The sequence below is a fragment of the Neopsephotus bourkii genome, unplaced genomic scaffold (genome assembly GCF_033783945.1).
Source record: "Neopsephotus bourkii isolate Nb327-2 ecotype Australia unplaced genomic scaffold, CSIRO-AGI_Nbou_v1 NB_962, whole genome shotgun sequence".
NCBI classification, from domain to species: domain Eukaryota; kingdom Metazoa; phylum Chordata; class Aves; order Psittaciformes; family Psittacidae; genus Neopsephotus; species Neopsephotus bourkii.
Genome location: NW_026901456.1, coordinates 3,812,389 through 3,829,022, shown reverse-complemented (window position 1 = coordinate 3,829,022; position 16,634 = coordinate 3,812,389). Strand labels below are relative to the sequence as shown.

General features: G+C 40.0%; 2 protein-coding genes across 5 annotated transcripts in view; one reads left to right on the top strand and one right to left on the bottom strand.

The window, feature by feature from the left end:
• The window catches only part of IFNGR2 (interferon gamma receptor 2), a 147,483-nt gene that overhangs the window by 61,495 nt on the left and 69,354 nt on the right, over positions 1-16,634 (bottom strand). The gene's annotated exons all lie outside the window — the stretch shown is intronic.
• The window catches only part of GART (phosphoribosylglycinamide formyltransferase, phosphoribosylglycinamide synthetase, phosphoribosylaminoimidazole synthetase), a 39,259-nt gene that overhangs the window by 21,185 nt on the left and 1,440 nt on the right, over positions 1-16,634 (top strand). For all 4 annotated transcript variants that reach the window (XM_061359079.1, XM_061359076.1, XM_061359075.1 and 1 more), the window contains 10 exons: positions 1,280-1,374; positions 2,365-2,474; positions 3,046-3,244; positions 7,473-7,721; positions 8,077-8,229; positions 9,339-9,542; positions 9,859-9,990; positions 10,607-10,737; positions 12,230-12,371; positions 15,358-15,473. In XM_061359079.1, coding sequence (XP_061215063.1) covers positions 1,280-1,374; positions 2,365-2,474; positions 3,046-3,244; positions 7,473-7,721; positions 8,077-8,229; positions 9,339-9,542; positions 9,859-9,990; positions 10,607-10,737; positions 12,230-12,371; positions 15,358-15,473 — 1,531 coding nt within the window. The remainder of the gene's footprint in view (positions 1-1,279; positions 1,375-2,364; positions 2,475-3,045; positions 3,245-7,472; positions 7,722-8,076; positions 8,230-9,338; positions 9,543-9,858; positions 9,991-10,606; positions 10,738-12,229; positions 12,372-15,357; positions 15,474-16,634) is intronic.

The following is a 16,634-nucleotide window of genomic DNA, read 5'->3' as shown; positions in this document are numbered from 1 at the left end:
AAAAGGGGCTGACTTTGGTTCTTGTTATTGCAGGCTAGTATTTCCTTGAGTCTTATTCACAGACTGAACAGCTGCTTCTGAAAGTTGGTTTTGTCTTGCAAATTATTGAACTGTGATATGTACACATACCATTGTATTTTCCTGGTAGTACCACTCTTCAGCCAGTTGCTTTGTTGTATTTGTCCTCGGTAATCAACAGTGTGTTTCACCCTTTGAATTTAAACTTAATACTGAATCACATCACAGAGCTAAAATCAGTATAAACCTAGAACAGGGATGCACCATATAACCTGGTTCATGCCACTGACAGTGTGGAAATAACAATTTCTTAACTGGAGTGAGATATGTGTGATACAACTAAGAATTAAGTCATTACACTCACTATCTCCAAAATGAAAACATTCTTCCATAAATATGGGATGGTTTTAATGTCTTCAGTCAGTCATATGGACAAACAAATGACATATACCATTTTGTACTGTTTTCTTTGTTGTATGGCTGTATGTGAAAAAGAAACACCTGGAGTTTACAGACATTTCTTTCTAGATTGTTCAAATGGTCCTTAAGAACTTAGGTCTTTTTAAATAAACTTCAAAATATATACTTTAAGAGAAAGTCCATTTAAGTAAAAAAGAGGTGTGGTTGGTTTTGTAGTAATACCATTTCAGGTGATAAAGAGAGGCAAGTTACAGTTGTAAAACTCTCAAAAGTATCATAGGGGACTATTGCTTTGTGTGATACTTCTGTGTTGAAAAGCTAACTTGAGTTAATCCTGCAGGGTGCTGAGGTGTTCTGATTTAGCAGTGCATTTTTACATGCATTTTGGTTTAGTATTTGACTGAATAGAGTATGATACTGATGCTCTGGTGTTGTCTTCAAGATAGCTGGAACTATTTGAATACTGCTTATGGCAGATTTTCTGTGGTGCAGATCCATGAAGTTTGTTTCTTTGGTATAATACTTCCTATCTTCCTATCTTTGGTGTAATACTTCCTATCTTTGGTGTAATACTTCCTGCTTCAGGCCAGGTTCCAAACAGCAAAAAGATTAACCTTTGAGACATTGAACCTGCCTGAAATGAGAGCTGCAATACTTAGAAATCATTTTCTATGAGCCTAGTTACTGTACAAGCAGGAAAATAGTGGTACTTGACAACAGAATAGGATTCTGAATGGTCCATCCCTTTTGTGATGCAATGATGTAAAGAAATAATATTATTTTAAAATATGTTATGAATTTAGTAATAAATTGTTGTAACATTATTTTTAACTTCTTCCAGAGGCCTGACTTACAAAAACAGCGGGGTAGACATTGCAGCAGGGAATACTTTGGTTCAGAAAATTAAACCCCTAGCTTCAGCCACATCAAGGTCAGGTAAGACTTGTACCGTCTATTCCTGTTTCAGTCAGCTCATGGCAGTGAGGCTTATAATTTGATCTTGATCTTAATACAAATGCTCATATTTATGTGTTCTGCGTCTTGCTAGATTACACAAGAAGTATCTGTGGTAAGCAAATGCCGGTGATTTCTTCAAAATGTGCTTTGTTAAGTTTACAGATTTTATTCACAAAATGATTCTAAATTATATGTCCCGAGTGTCATGATGTTAGGAATCTCTCAGGCATATCTTGCTCTAGCAAGTTCCTGCAATTCTTTTGATAGACGTAAAATATCATTCACTTACGTAATAAACATTTTACTTCAAATTAACTGAGAACCTTCAAATAACATCAGTATACATAGAAAAATATAGACACATACACACACTAGTACAACTAGTCATTTCTTAGCATTCATAGTATTTTCTCCTCATGTTTGTTTCACTCTTAGGATTTAGCCAGTTTTAGTTTCAAGGCTACTATGCTTACCTATCACAACCAGTCTTAGGAACAAGGAGTCTTAATATACTGTAAGTAGCAGTATTAACAAAGAGATAAGAAATTTCAGTTGGAAAATGTCTAGATATCGTCTTTTCCCAGGAAGCAGTGGGCTTCAATCTGTTACTGCAATTTTTCTTTTCTTGGTTTTTCTTTGGTTTGGTTTGTTGTTTGTTTTTTTTGGGGGGTTTTGTTTGTTTGTTTGTTTGGGTTTGTCCATAAAAATACTAAGTGCAAGGGTGAAATATATCAGTCATAGTAATTACTGAATGTTCAATCACAAAGTTTTGCATTGCCTTAGGTAATGAAGAAAAAAGACAAAGCAAACATAAAATTAGGAGTTCCTGTGCCTCTATGAAGAGGGTCTAAATGTCAGAGAAAAGATTCCTGTTGACAAAGCAAAGTCATGTTGACAAGTTTATGTTGGGGATCCTGGAGAAAGTCATGAAAGTAAAAATTTACTATTTTCATGTTTTCTGGCTGGCAGGCTGCAATGCGGAACTTGGAGGGTTTGCTGGCCTCTTTGATTTGAAAGCAGCTGGTTACAAAGATCCTATCTTGGTATCTGGAACTGATGGTGTTGGCACAAAACTGAAGGTAATGTGAAAATCCATGTAAAGTAAGGAAAATAGCACAGAATGGAAAATGTTTCAGCAGAAAATGCCAGTTGTCTTTTAGAAACACCTATTTGTCTTTTTAAAAAGGGTACGAAAAGTGAAATTGCCCTCTTTCAGGCAAAATAATTAAATATACTTTCAGCTTATGGCATGTAAATAGCCATACTTGAAATTATGCTTAAAATAACTCATTTTTAATATTAAGTATGGAACTGGGGACTCCATTTCATTAAGGTAGAGTTTCCACCCTCAAAAAGGTTACTTATGAGGAAAAACATTTAATTATACAATTGCTATTGTGTTTACACAAACTGTAATGAAACCCTTTCCAGTGCAGTCCCCTTCCATAAAGTGCCTTTTGTACTTGCCAATTAAGAAAGCAACACATCCTAAAATGAAATGTTAGGAGAAGCTCACAGAAAGGATAAGAAATGAAGCTGCTCCTCATAAAGCATCAGGAAGAATGCCCTTCCATTGCAGACTCTCTGCTTGCATTTCAGTTTCTCGAAACTAACCAGTGGGTTCCTTCTCTCTCTCAATGTGTTTTGCAGATTGCACAAGTGTGTAAGAAACATGACACCATAGGTCAAGACCTGGTTGCCATGTGTGTGAATGACATCTTGGCTCAAGGAGCAGAGCCCCTCTTCTTCCTTGACTATTTTGCCTGTGGCAAACTTGATGTGGAAGTAGCTCAGGGTGTCATTGCAGGAATAGCTGAAGCTTGCAAAAAAGCAGGATGTGCACTTTTAGGTATGAACATGCTTCTTTGAAGGATATGAAAAATATGATGCAATACATTTATAATTATTTTTAATGTGTTTGTTTTCCTACTCTACTGAAAAATCTTAGAGGAGTGAAATCAAACTCCACAGTGTCACATGTCTTTGCTGTCAGTGCTGTCAGAGAACGTGATCTCTGCTGGAAAGCGACAGTACTCCATGCAAACGTTGCCTAATGTTCAGGAAGTTGCATATAAACTTTCTTATTAGTATCTTTTCATTTAACTTTGTAACAATAACAACTATCTAGAAAACTAATAATTCGTGTATTTTAATCCTCTCTACTTTTCAAGTAAATTTTAAAACATACTAAATAGGCTTTTTTTGTTCTTTATCGTAAAGGAAATCCTCAAGTTTTCCACTGGAAACAAGATTTATATGTGTTACGGTGCATGCACCTGTACCTATGTGCATACATACTGTCTTTTGAACCTCTTGGCTGATTTTAACCAGATTTAATAGGAAAGGTAGAGATCTTACAGCTGTTTGTTCCCTCAAGCTTCATAAAACTAAAAAGCCCAAGATTGTCCTTATGAATGCAACAAAAGCTTTGGCTGGAGCTCATTACTTAAGACACAGGCATTAACCACAAGACAGAAACATAAAAAGAAAACAGGTTTCACTAGTTACAAAACTAACAGAAAAATTATTTGTCTGCTGAAGTTTTGTTTCACCAAGATGAGCATATTCCAAAATGTTCATTTCAAATGTAAACATTTTCCTTTTCAACTCTATAATACAGGTATGCAATACATTTTACTAAAACATATGTATGTATTCTGGTATACAGTAGTCTAGTTATCTGTGAAAATGATACAATATTTCTCTTATTGAATCTTAAAAAATACAGCTTCAACACTGTTCAGCTCAATAAAAATATTTCTAGGTCAGTCAAAAATACATTCTTTTGAATAAGGCTTTAGTTTATAAAAGGAGTACAGTGCAGGGTTAAATTTTAGAGTAATAAACCCAGGAAGTTCCGTTTCCTCACATAATTTTTGTTTTTCCTTCTTTTTGTATAAAACCAGACATGGAGAATTGCCATGATGTTTCAAATATTACCTTTAATATGATACTAAAAATGACAGTTCAAGTGTCTTACATTAGGTACCACTTTATAATTTGTAATACAGTAATTTTGTTCTTTTTTTCTGATTCTTTAAGAAAGTTAGTAACAAAAGCCCTTTGTAAGTGGGAGTGTGTCGTTTTGAGGTAGTTTACAAGCTTCGAACAAGAGGCTGTTTATGTTCTGGTTTAATTTTTTCTGCATGAACTATTAGTCAACACAGGATTTGGAGAAGGCTGAGGTTCTGAATGACTTCTTTGCCTCGGTCTTCACTGGCAAAGGCTCTGACCGCACCACCCAAGTCTTGGAAGGCAGACACAGGGACTGTGAGAATGAAGACCTTGGGCCCACCGTAGGAGAGGAACTGGTTCGAGACCATCTTAAAAATCTGAACGTACACAAGTCCATGGGACCTGATGACATCCATCCGCGGGTCCTGAAGGAGCTGTCAAATGAAGTTGCTAAGCTGCTGGCCATCATATTTGAAAAATCATGGCGGTCAGGTGAAGTTCCCAACGACTGGAAAAAGGGAACTATAACCCCCATTTTCAAGAAGGGGAAAATGGGTGACCCGGGGAATTACAGACCAGTCAGTCTCACCTGTGTGCCTGGCAAAATCTTGGAGCAGTTTCTCCTGGAAGGCATGCTAAGGCACATGAAAAACAACAAGGTGCTTGGTGAAAGCCAGCATGGCTTCACCAAGGGGAAATCCTGCCTGACCAATTTGGTGGCCTTCTATGATGGGGCTATGGAACTCATGGACGGGGTAGAGCAATTGATGTCATCTACCTGGTTTTGTGTAAAGTGTTCGACACTGTCCCACACGACATCCTTGTCTCTAAATTGGAGAGACATCAATTTGATGGATGGACCACTCGGTGGATAAAGAACTCTCTGGATGGCCACACACAAAGAGTTGTGGTCAATGGCTCAATATCTGGCTGGAGACCAGTAACGAGTGGTGTCCCTCAGGGATCGGTGTTGGGACTGATCTTGTTCAACATCTTTGTTGGTGACGTGGACAGTGGGATTGAGTGCGCCCTCAGCAAGTTTGCCGATGACACCAAGCTGTGTGGTTCGGTTGATACACTGGAGGGAAGGAATGCCATCCAGAGGGACCTTGACATGCTTGTGAGGTGGGCTGATGCCAACCTCATGAAGTTTAACCATGCCAAGTGCAAGGTCCTACACCTGGGTCGGAGCAATCCCAGACACAGCTACAGGCTGGGCAGAGAAGAGATTCAGAGCAGCCCTGCAGAGAAGGGCTTGGGGGTGCTGGTCGATGAGAAAATGAACATGAGCCGGCTTCAGTGTGCACTTGCAGCCCAAGAAAGCCAACCGTATCCTGAGCTGCATCAAAAGGGGTGTGACCAGCAGGTCAAAGGAGGTGATCCTGCCCCTTTATTCTGCTCTCGTGAGACCTCACTTGGAGCATTCTGTGCAGTTCTGGTGTCCTCAACATAAAAAGGACATGGAACTGTTGGAACAAGTCCAGAGGAGGGCCATAAGGATGATCAGGGGTCTGGAGCACCTCCCATATTAAGACAGGCTGACAAAGTTTGGGCTGTCCAGCCTGGAGAAAAGAAGGCTTCATGGGGACCTCACAGCAGACTTCCAGTATCTAAAGGGGGCCCATAGGGATGCTGGGGAGGGACTCTTCATTAGGGACTGTAGTGATAGGACAAAGGGTAATGGGTTCAAACTGAAACGGGGGAAGTTTAGATTGGATATAAGGAGGAAATTCTTTCCTGTTAGGGTGGTGAGGCACTGGAATAGGTTGCCCAGGGAGGTTGTGAATGCTCCGTCCCTGGCAGTGTTCAAGGCCAGGTTGGACGAGGCCTTGGGTGAAATGGTTTAGAGCGAGGTGTCCCTGCCCATGTCAGGGGGGTTGGAACTGGATGATCTTAAGGTCCTTTCCAACCCTAACTATTCTATGATTCTATATTTTTCTTAAGGTGCTCTCTCAGTTTACCCAATATAATCAAACTATTCATACTTTAGCATAAGTACACATTATGTGAAATCTTGGTATGAAATTACTTACTGAAATGTCAAGATTCTATTTCCAGTTTTAGGACTTTAAGAGTACAAAGGGCTTTAGATGTTTTAAATTTATTACTGAAGAACAATGTCTTGGGATTGTAAATGAGTTAGCAAATATATTTTTGTGCTAATATAAAAATAAGTCCACTGAACTTATAAATAAAACAACCATGATTTGTTCTCCAAATTTCTGGCACTCTTGGAAAGGAAGGGACAGAGATGATGCAATAACTCTGAACCTAAGGAGGAAATGCTTTCCTGTAGCCTGGAGCATTGAAATAAAGTTCAGTTTGGGCCCTAGCTACGGTACCATCTCATACAAGTCTCATTTGAAACATGTTTCTAAATTCCTACCTTCCATTTCTGCAATAACTGAATATTCAGCTCAGCCACCTTAATCTCATCAGACCACTTGATAGCAAGGTACTGAAAGGCTTATCTACATGCTTGGTTTTGTACAAATGTTATTAAATACAGTTTTAAACGGATGCATCTAAGCAAATGTACTTTGACTTTAAAGTTGGCTATAGCAATGTTATTTAGAAGGAAAAGCTTACAGAGAACCTAGTATTGAGCAATGCCAATCACTGAGCACAAGTGCAGCTTCCACCATCACTCATGTAAATTTAGAGCCCAAATAGTGACAATGATGGCCAGGTTGTGGGCAGGAGTGGCAAGCAGGATAGCACTGTGTTCAAAAACTTCATGAAGGCAAGTGGGACTTCATAGTTATGTTGTTCCCTTGATGTCCTTGAATGAATTTCTTGTGTTACTTGTAGGCTTGGCATGGAGAATGTTAAACCTGACAGAAATTTGGAAATATGAAAGACTAAATATATGGTTTGATTTTAAAATGTATTGGATTGATTTGCATTCACAAGACTGAGAGAGGAAGCATTCTTTCCTGATTTGGTATTGCTTGGTCAATTGAAGGGCCTGTGACAAGCATGTTTTTAACTATTTTTAATGTTTGTTAATGTAATTAAAAATTACTCTGTTAATGCCTTATGAATTTAAAACCGAAAGATTGTAGGCCTACCAGTCCCATTGGTTTTACAACATCCCCTTTCTCTTTTTTTGTTTCCCACAGGAGGAGAAACTGCTGAAATGCCAGGCATGTATCCACCCGGAGAGTATGACCTGGCTGGCTTTGCTGTTGGTGCAGTGGAGCGAGGGCAGATGCTGCCCCAGCTGGAGAGAATCACTGATGGAGATGTGGTCATTGGAGTAGCTTCTTCAGGGGTTCACAGCAATGGATACAGCCTTGTAAGGAAGATTGTGGAAAAGTCATCATTTGATTTCTCTTCTCCGGTTGATGTCTCTGGTTATCAGACATTAGGTACCATTTACCATGCATTTCTTTCATTATAACTTGAACTTCTGAACATGCAAATATCACATTTGTTTTATCTGTGCTTTTGCTTTTGTAAGTTTTCTAAGACACTAAAAAAAAATATTCTTTAGCATGTTTTCATTTTCTTTTTTCCCTTGAATCGCATATGCAGGAAAGAAATCAAGGGAGGGGGATAAATAACTAATCATATGCCAAACAAATAGAACATTGTGGTTTTCTCTGTGGTACAATGCTCATTAGTTTCCAGCAAATTAATATTTTGAGATTTCCTCAGTTGTATATTGATTAACATTTCCTTCTGTGCTGTAACTGGTCTTCTTTCACCCTCTTTCATCTACAGGAGATCTCTTGTTAACCCCAACAAAAATCTACAGTAAGACTCTGTTGCCTGCCCTCCGCTCAGGCCATGTGAAAGCCTATGCTCACATCACTGGAGGAGGCTTGCTGGAAAATATCCCCAGAGTTCTCCCAGAGTCCTTTGGTGTCGTTTTAGGTGAGATAAAAACTATGGAAGCATCCTCATGTTAATACAGATTGATGTGGAAGCCTGTGTAGTAGGACCGTGTCAGCTGACTTGTGCTGTAAGAGCTAGACTTGCCTCTCTAGAAACTGTCACTAAATTTCTCCTTGTCTCTGAATCAGAGCTAGTCAAAACACTTTGTAGTCTTAAGACTGCTGGCCACTGAATTCACTTCCCCTGGTGGTGCTTTGGATTGGATTTTATCCATACTTGTAAAAATAAAACAACTTTAAAAGCAACCCAAAGTGAGCTGTCACGATTTGCAGTAACCTACAGAATTATTGCTAATAATCATGAAGCCTTGAATTAGCATTCAGATACGATTACTAGCTCATGTACATCTCTTGCTATTTGACATACCATAATTAATCCTCACCACAATCTCATCAGGTGTGGTAGAAAGTGTATTTCACTTACAAAGTGTAGTATGGAAAGGTAGATGACTTACTGTAGGCTCTGCAGTGTTCACTGTGTTGTAGAATAAAATAAGTGGACTAATAATGACTTTTGCACTCCAGAATGGCATGTAAATCATTCTTCCATTTTCCCATAGCGGGCACTGGTATATATAAATGGAGATAATGCAATTTTAAAAATAACACAAGAAAGAAACTTAGTGTCTTTGGAGTTCCTTTACAGTAGCTTGTCCAGAAGCATTTCTCGTGCTGCTGTAAATCATCTTCACCTGGTCAGAATTATGGGCAGTATGAGAGTTTTGCGACAGCTTTAAGGCTACTGTTCTGGTACAATAGTTTCTCTAGAAGCAGAGGTGTCATCTTCAAGATAAGGATTTTCCAAGGAGTGCCTCAGAGCCCACTTTGAATTGCTGATTGCAGCAGAGCAATATGATTATTTTCTTCCCAGAGTGATACTTCTTTCTACTCCCAAGCCTTGTTCAGTAAGGAAGGAAAAACAAAAATCCTGTTTCTGTGTATGGAAGTCGATTTCACTCAAGCTAATAATGCTGTGGGACTTTGTCTGTGCTTTTCACACAGATCTTGCCTCTCAATACTCTAATACTTTTAGTATTTGCCCATTAGTACTGATTTCCACTCTTCATTTGTATTTTCAATTCTCTTCAGATGCTCTTACCTGGAAGATTCCTGAAATCTTTTGCTGGCTTCATAAAGAAGGGAACCTCTCTGAGGAGGAAATGACTCGAACATTTAATTGTGGCATCGGTGCTGTCTTGATAGTTCAGAAGGAGCTGGCTCAGCAGGTCCTCAAGGACATAGAGAGACATGAGGCAGCCTGGCTGATCGGGAAAGTTGTCTCCCTTCAAAAAGGTTATTATGTTTTTATTTTCCTTAAAGAAAAAATGCAGAGCTTAATTCCTTAGCTGGTGGGTCTTCATGGAGGTTAGCTGAAAATCTCTTGATTGACACCTCCATGGCTTTTTTGCACAAGGTATTAAAATGACAGCCCTCATGACTTCAGTCTTAGTCCATAGAACATGTGATTAGCAATGTCAGATGTCACCATAACTATAAATAAATAATGAGGAGTAAAGCAGTGCCATTAATCTCTTTGCATGGGCACTTTCCTCCCCTCTCTGTTTCTCCCCTTATTTATGCATTGCTTTGTTTGTTGTTTTTTTTTCAGGCTCTGCCCATGTTAAAGTCCATAATCTGCTTCGAGCCTTGCAGGCAAATAGGTCATTGTCTCTGCGCAGCCATATCCAAGGCAAAATCCAACCAAACAAAGTGAAGGTTGCTGTCCTTATCTCTGGAACAGGTGAGAGTTATATTCTTCAGGACAGTGTAAAACAGACTATTGAAAACAGAAATTGATATTAGATGTAAAATCTCATAAGTCCTTCAATTCTCCATGGAGGTTCTGATAGGCTTCTAGCAGGCTTTCAGTAACAGGCAGGATAGATTTGGCTCATGGATTAATGTCAGTCACAAACAAAATGATCTTTAACCTCTGCTGCAAAGTCACTTGAATTACATCTGTGTTCATTTTATCTGCAGACTCTGCATATCTCCAAATCCAAACAATGACTGCACTGTAGGAATAACAGCATTATTTCACAAATAGATCAGAATTTCTTCTTTCCAGATAGGCACTGCTAGGGTTTCCAGTATTCTCACTTGCTAAGGGGTAGACCATTGTTACAATTCCATAAATTATAGTTTGCAAATTTAATTGCTAGTAAAAGCCCTATAGCCCCCAGCTGTCAAATTCAGCCTCCAGTAGTATCAATTAAAAAAGGATTATTGTTAGCATCAGTGATTTTTGGATTGGGTCTCACCCACATTGCTGCTTATTTAAAACCTCCTCTGGCTCTTAACTCTATTTATTCTCCAGGAATGTCTTTAATATTCATTAATTATTTTGTCACTCATAGGCACAAATCTGGAAGCCCTCATAAGCAGCACAAAGAAACCCACCAGTTTTGCACAAATAGTTCTTGTTGTTTCTAACAAAGCTGGTGTGGAGGGGTTAAGGAGAGCTGAAAGAGCTGGTATTTCTACAAGGGTAAGTGTTTCTCATCTTTTTAAAACTAGCCATCATTATCTCTGACTATAGTGGGAAGGCACTGTGACATAACGAGTTTTACTAGGGTAAAAGATGGTTTGGTAGGAAGCCTTAGCTTTTCTTTTTCAGTCTGTCATGAATTTATGCCCTTGAGCAAACTTTCTCCTCAGAGGTGCTGCCAGCAATCCTGATGGTTTTGGGAGCAGTCAATATTAAAGAAGGGCAAAACTGTCATGAGTTACAGTTTAAACTTTGCCATGTATTTAACTGTAGTGCATTTACACTGAAGTAACAAGCTATTTTATCCAAATTTAATTTTAAAATTACAGGCTAAACAGACTGGTAGTTCATTTGACTGAAACAGGGATGTCAAACGCAGTAGGACTTTCCACTGACTCTTTGGGCATTGCTTCAGGCTTTTCAGTATTAATGCAAACCAAACTGCATTTCCCTTAGTGTCACTGAATCCAGTGCTGCATCGCTTTGCTCTTTGTTCAGTCATTCGTATTACAGATGTGAAATGCTACGGTTCTAACTTAGCATTTTACCGGCACTTCTCACTGATAGCTATGGGCACAGGGAAGAGTTGTGCTTAATGCAAGCTTTGTTATTAACCTTAACAGTAGCAGGCCTGAATATCAGCATTGCTGTCTGTTATTTGGGAGTACACAAGGATCACAAGTAAAACACATCCATGGTGTGCAGGGAAGAACAAACATATAATGAGGGAAAAAATGCAGTCTGGAATGGCCGATGGTCTCAGTGGTTAAGATGGAAAGTGATGAAACAGAGGCACTGAGGAATATGTTTTGCCAGAACTGGGTAGTTCTGCCCAGTGTTGAGCTGGGCCCTATTTCCAGTGCTCTCTACCACCTTCTCAGCTAACCAGTTCTGGTGTTTCAAAACTACTGTGGTAAATCTGGTAGGCATTAACAGATAGTTTTATTTTAAAGACTCTGGATGTTTTAAGTTACATAGCACTGCCTTCTTCCTGCTTAAATGAGGGAATGTGTCCTGGATGGAAAATATGTAACTCAAGAACATTGACCTTATGCAGTAGGGGCTGTTTTATGAGTTGTGATTAGCCTTTCTGTAAAGGTTTTGTGATTAATTTTTTAGCAAGGTTCAACTGCTTAAAACTGTCAGAGGCCTTAAATTGAATGAAATACTTGTAAGACTTTAGGTTGTCTTAATGACCTACATTTGTATGTTGTTACATTGTGTCAGAATGCTGGGCCCTACAGCTGTGGGCCTAATAAAACCAAATTCTTGTTTATTCTGGTGATTGCTCTTTGTGAACAGGAATAAAGATTGCAAGCTTGCCTGTGAGCTGCATGCATTTATGAACTCTTCTTGCTGTGCATGTGCACCCACCTTGAGCCACACATGGATATTTACTTGGGTTTTATTACTCCAGGCTGCCGTTTGTGCTCCTAGGGCTAGATTAAACTAACACCATGTCCCTGTTTCTGTGTCTTTTGGGTTATCACAGGTTATTGACCATAAATTGTATGAAAGTCGCACTGAATTTGACAGTGCTGTTGACAAAGTCCTTGAAGAATTCTCAGTTGAACTGATCTGTCTGGCTGGATTTATGCGAATACTGTCAGGTCCTTTTGTCAAAAAATGGGAAGGTAAGCACAGCATAGTACTATATGCATCTTTTTAATAAAAGTAATTTTATATCTTATCCTCAGGAAGAAGAAAATGGGAAAAATGTAGAGATGGGACCATACTAATTCTGGGTTTGCAGGAAACTAGACTCTTCCCATCTTGTAAGGAAAGGAGTTAGAAAGGCAGTATTTTTCCCCTTCCCTCTGTCATTTCCACAGAGATTTAAGGAAGCCAAGGGCAACTGAAGATCTTGTAGTCTTTGATTTATTACAAAATGTTTAAAAATAAGGTTGTGAAGGCTTTAGACCTCTGCAAGCATGAGGTACAGGGCAAATTGTTGCCTAAACAGAAGGTGTTGGTCAGGAAGACGTGAGCATCCACACACTGATCCTTCCCCTACCAGATGAGCTGTTTTGGCTGCGTGTAAAACTGCAGAGCTGGGCAGTAACATGCAGTTCCTGTTAACAAGACCTTGCCAGTCGTCTGGTCAGACATCAGAGGAGCTGTCTGAATTCAAGAGTGGCATATTTCACAGGCACACTGAGCTCTTGTTGGTCCCACATGTTTACAGTGTCTCCATTCTGGTCATCTTTTACAGTTTTTCCAGGGCTTTGTTACAGGCTGGTGACACCTCTGCCTACTTCAGTGGCTGCTCTCCCTCCCCCAGTTGTTACATTCCTCTTACCTCTCTCTGTTTCTTTCAGGGAGCCCTGAATCACACAAACAGCTGCTCTTTTCACTGTTTGCTCTGCTTGGGGTTCAGTCAGGGTTACTTAAACTAGTTCTTGCTCATACCAGTTAATTGCAGGCTGGTCAGCCTACACATTGGGTGGCCTTATTGTTCACAGGGTGACTTTTGTGTTCCCCTGGGTGTGTCTGATACAGACCTTTTACACCTGAACTACTTTTCACACCTCTCTTTAAAACCAGTGGAGCAAGCCAGGCATCCTAGGAGACAATTCATTTTATGCTAAAGCTGTCAGCTGAAGTCAGGTGAATTGTTTTTGTTTCTTTCCATTCATTATGGACTCCAGAAGGCATAAAAGTCTGTGCAGTAGACAGCTGTAGTTGGGAGAGAGGAACTCCTCGCTGCAGGAGATGTGTTTTGAGTATCTGTGTAGAGGATGGAAAAGAACTTTCTCTAGTGCAAAGATCTTGTAAATAAAGGGTGGGTTTAGTTCTGTCTGATTTAGGAACAGAGCATGATGGCCCTACACCGTGCAGGGTGGGTATTATATATATGGCTCGCCTGAGAGCAAAAGAGAAGACTTGCTTCAGTATAGAATGGTTAACTCACTTTTTAAATGCCCAGTACTGAATTGAGCTTGAAAATAGACACCTGTGTGAGCTCTGACCAAGAGTATGCTTCAGTTGAGTCTTAGATGTGAGCTTGAAGTTGAGCTCAGGGATCTGTACCATCTAACCAGAACCTGCTGTAAAACTGTCCGACATGTCTAGGCACTGACTGCCCTAAATTGTTCACCAGTAATCAATTCTTGTTGCAGCTCTCTTAGAAGCTGTTGCTTTTTCTTCCTCTTGCAGTCACAAGGACATTGAGTATGAAGTTACTTATGAAACTCTTTCTGGCTTAATGGCCCTGAAATGTTAATTTTCAATATTAACATAAAGGACAGATTACAAAACAAAACAAAACCAAGCAAACAGAAACCCACATTCCTTTAGAGCAGTTTCTGACGCTACTGTAATAAGAAAGTGGGGAAACTCAAGATGAAAGGGCAGAGTGTTGTCCTCAGCCTACCATCCCCAATACTTTTTTACTTGAGCAGCAGGCAGGGAGATGCTGCTGCTCAAAAAGGGGTATTTTGGAGATACAAACCACATTTGAGATATTGTTGAAGATCAGCCGATACATTTGCCTCTTTTAAGTTGCACAGTCCCATCTGCATGAGTTACTGCATTGAGAGGGCAGGTTTTGCATGGTACTGCCAGGAATGGCCTTCCCTTCACATTACAAAATCATAAGCCTCTATTTCAGTACACTGCTGCCTCCGCCAGCATCTGTCAGCTCCGTCTCGCTGCTTGGCATTTAGGTGGTGTTCAATGAGTCCCAATGACATACAGTCTTCGTAAGCAGGAGGCATGCAGAGATGGCGTGGGCGAAGCCTTCTGGGGTATAAATAGTATTGATGGCCACTTTTTTTTATCCTGTAAAGGTTTGTACTATATCTAAGAGAAGATCTGGGGCTGTCAAGCACCTTTTGACTTTGCTCCACAATGGGCAGGAGGAGTTATCACAGACTATTAGGAGCAAACAGGGGAAGTCTGCAAGAGGAAAGAAGGTTTTCTCATGGTTTAACCATTGCATTGCCACAGTGGTGAAACCCTGAGGTCATGAGCAGGCACTCTCCCTTACTTTACAACAAGGCGGGAATGCAGGCATATGCTTTCTCTTCTAAAGCAAATATAAGGTACATGCTTCCTGGGGATGTAACTATGGTTGCATCTGGCTGAGTGTTAGAGGTTACATTATTGATTTCAAGAGCCCCCTGCCAACTTTCCACATGGAAATCAGCAGTGACAGAGAGGTGCTTTTCAGAAGGGCAGAGAGAAGGCTCTTGTATGAGCAGCTGTTGCCTTTCATTAAGCCAAAACAGGTGTGGAGGAAACGTCCAGGCTAAAGAATTTTTGCCATGTCATGGGGCATTTGTTACATCATTTGAAACTGCACCGAGTTTCTAAGAAAGAGGATTGTGATCAAAGCAAAGAAGAACAAGGTGCTGAGGGAAAGAGCAGCTACATCAAACCTTTATTAGTCACTGGAGTAATGTGCTTTAGCCATGCAATTGATTGTAACTGATTGCTGAAACAGCGAGACATTTTGAAATGCTTTGGGTGGTTGTCTGGCAGTATCGTTAACATGAAGTTTATGCAGAAGGTGTGAAAAATCTTTGCTAATGTCATTTGTTCCTCTGCTGATTATGGTACTTTGAACACTCTGGTAGGGCTGAATTCTAAAAAGCAATGACCTTACTTATAATTTTCCAGGAAAAATACTGAACATCCACCCATCTCTGCTGCCTTCTTTTAAGGGTGCAAATGCCCACAAATTGGTGTTACAGGCTGGAGTGCGGGTCACAGGCTGCACTGTACACTTTGTAGCTGTAAGTACTTCCTTCTCCTTTCCTCTGTAATTCATTAGTCTGAAGATTTTCACCACAGAGGTTGCTTGGAACACCTTTATACCATCACCTTTGCTTACCTTTGCTCCTTTGTTCATTCGTAACGTTATTAGACAATATAGAGCTCCTGGAGAAAGAACTGGAAATTAATAGTCTATACAGGAGTTTAGGCTTTCCCTAAGCTAACTTCGCTAAGCATCCCACTACTTCCTACCAGCACCAGTTGGAGCGGGGATACTAGTTTATATAAGGCCTTGGCTAACCCCAAATCTTTATTACTACACAGCACCAACTCTTAGATTTTATTGTAGAACCTTCCTGAGTCATTGGTTTTAAGGAAAAGAAAAAAAGAGAACTCAACAACCAACAACGCTGGGAATGGCACTAGAAGCTTTGATTTGTTGAGAAGTAATCCAGTGTTTATGGTAACAGAGTAAAACTTCACAATTTCTGTTAGAAACTAAGAAAACAAAAGCCAGGGATGTCTCCACTTGGAAGATGCACATTTTTATCACCTCAGGGTGCATTTTTTCCATGTTGTTCAGTTCTCAGGGTTGACAGTAACTAGTCTCCCCCTCTTCACTGCATTCTTCAGATTATCCTCTCCTTTTCCACTGCTCCTGACATCTGTTCTGATGATTTTTTCTTTCTCTTGGAAAAGGAGACAAAAACTATTTTCCAGAAAGAAGGAAAAATCACATTCCTTTCTCCATTATATGACTTAGGGTTTCTTCTCTGTGTGGCAGTGTACCGAGAAACAATAACTCAGCAGCAGGGATCTGCCTCACTAACATGCAGAAGAAAGACCTGCGGTGTCCTCTACTCCAGCTCTGAGCCATGGCTTGGCTAATTCGCTCTTCTGAATCGAAATGTCATCGTTTGGTCCAATTTAGCCTATCATGTCCCCAGTTAGCATGGCTTTTGTTCTTTTCTGTAGCAGAAATGTTACTTGATGGTGTTCTGCCTACCTCCTCTTTTTCTGCGAACACTACAGTTCTGTCAGTGCCTCACAGGCCGGTGTGAGTGCCAGCATCCTTTTTTCACTCCTCGCATGAGCCCAAATTCATGTTTCCTGTAATAGTGTAATGATAAACAGATCCCCAAGGCAGCTGGGTTACATTTGTTGTCCTCTTTCAACCGCAT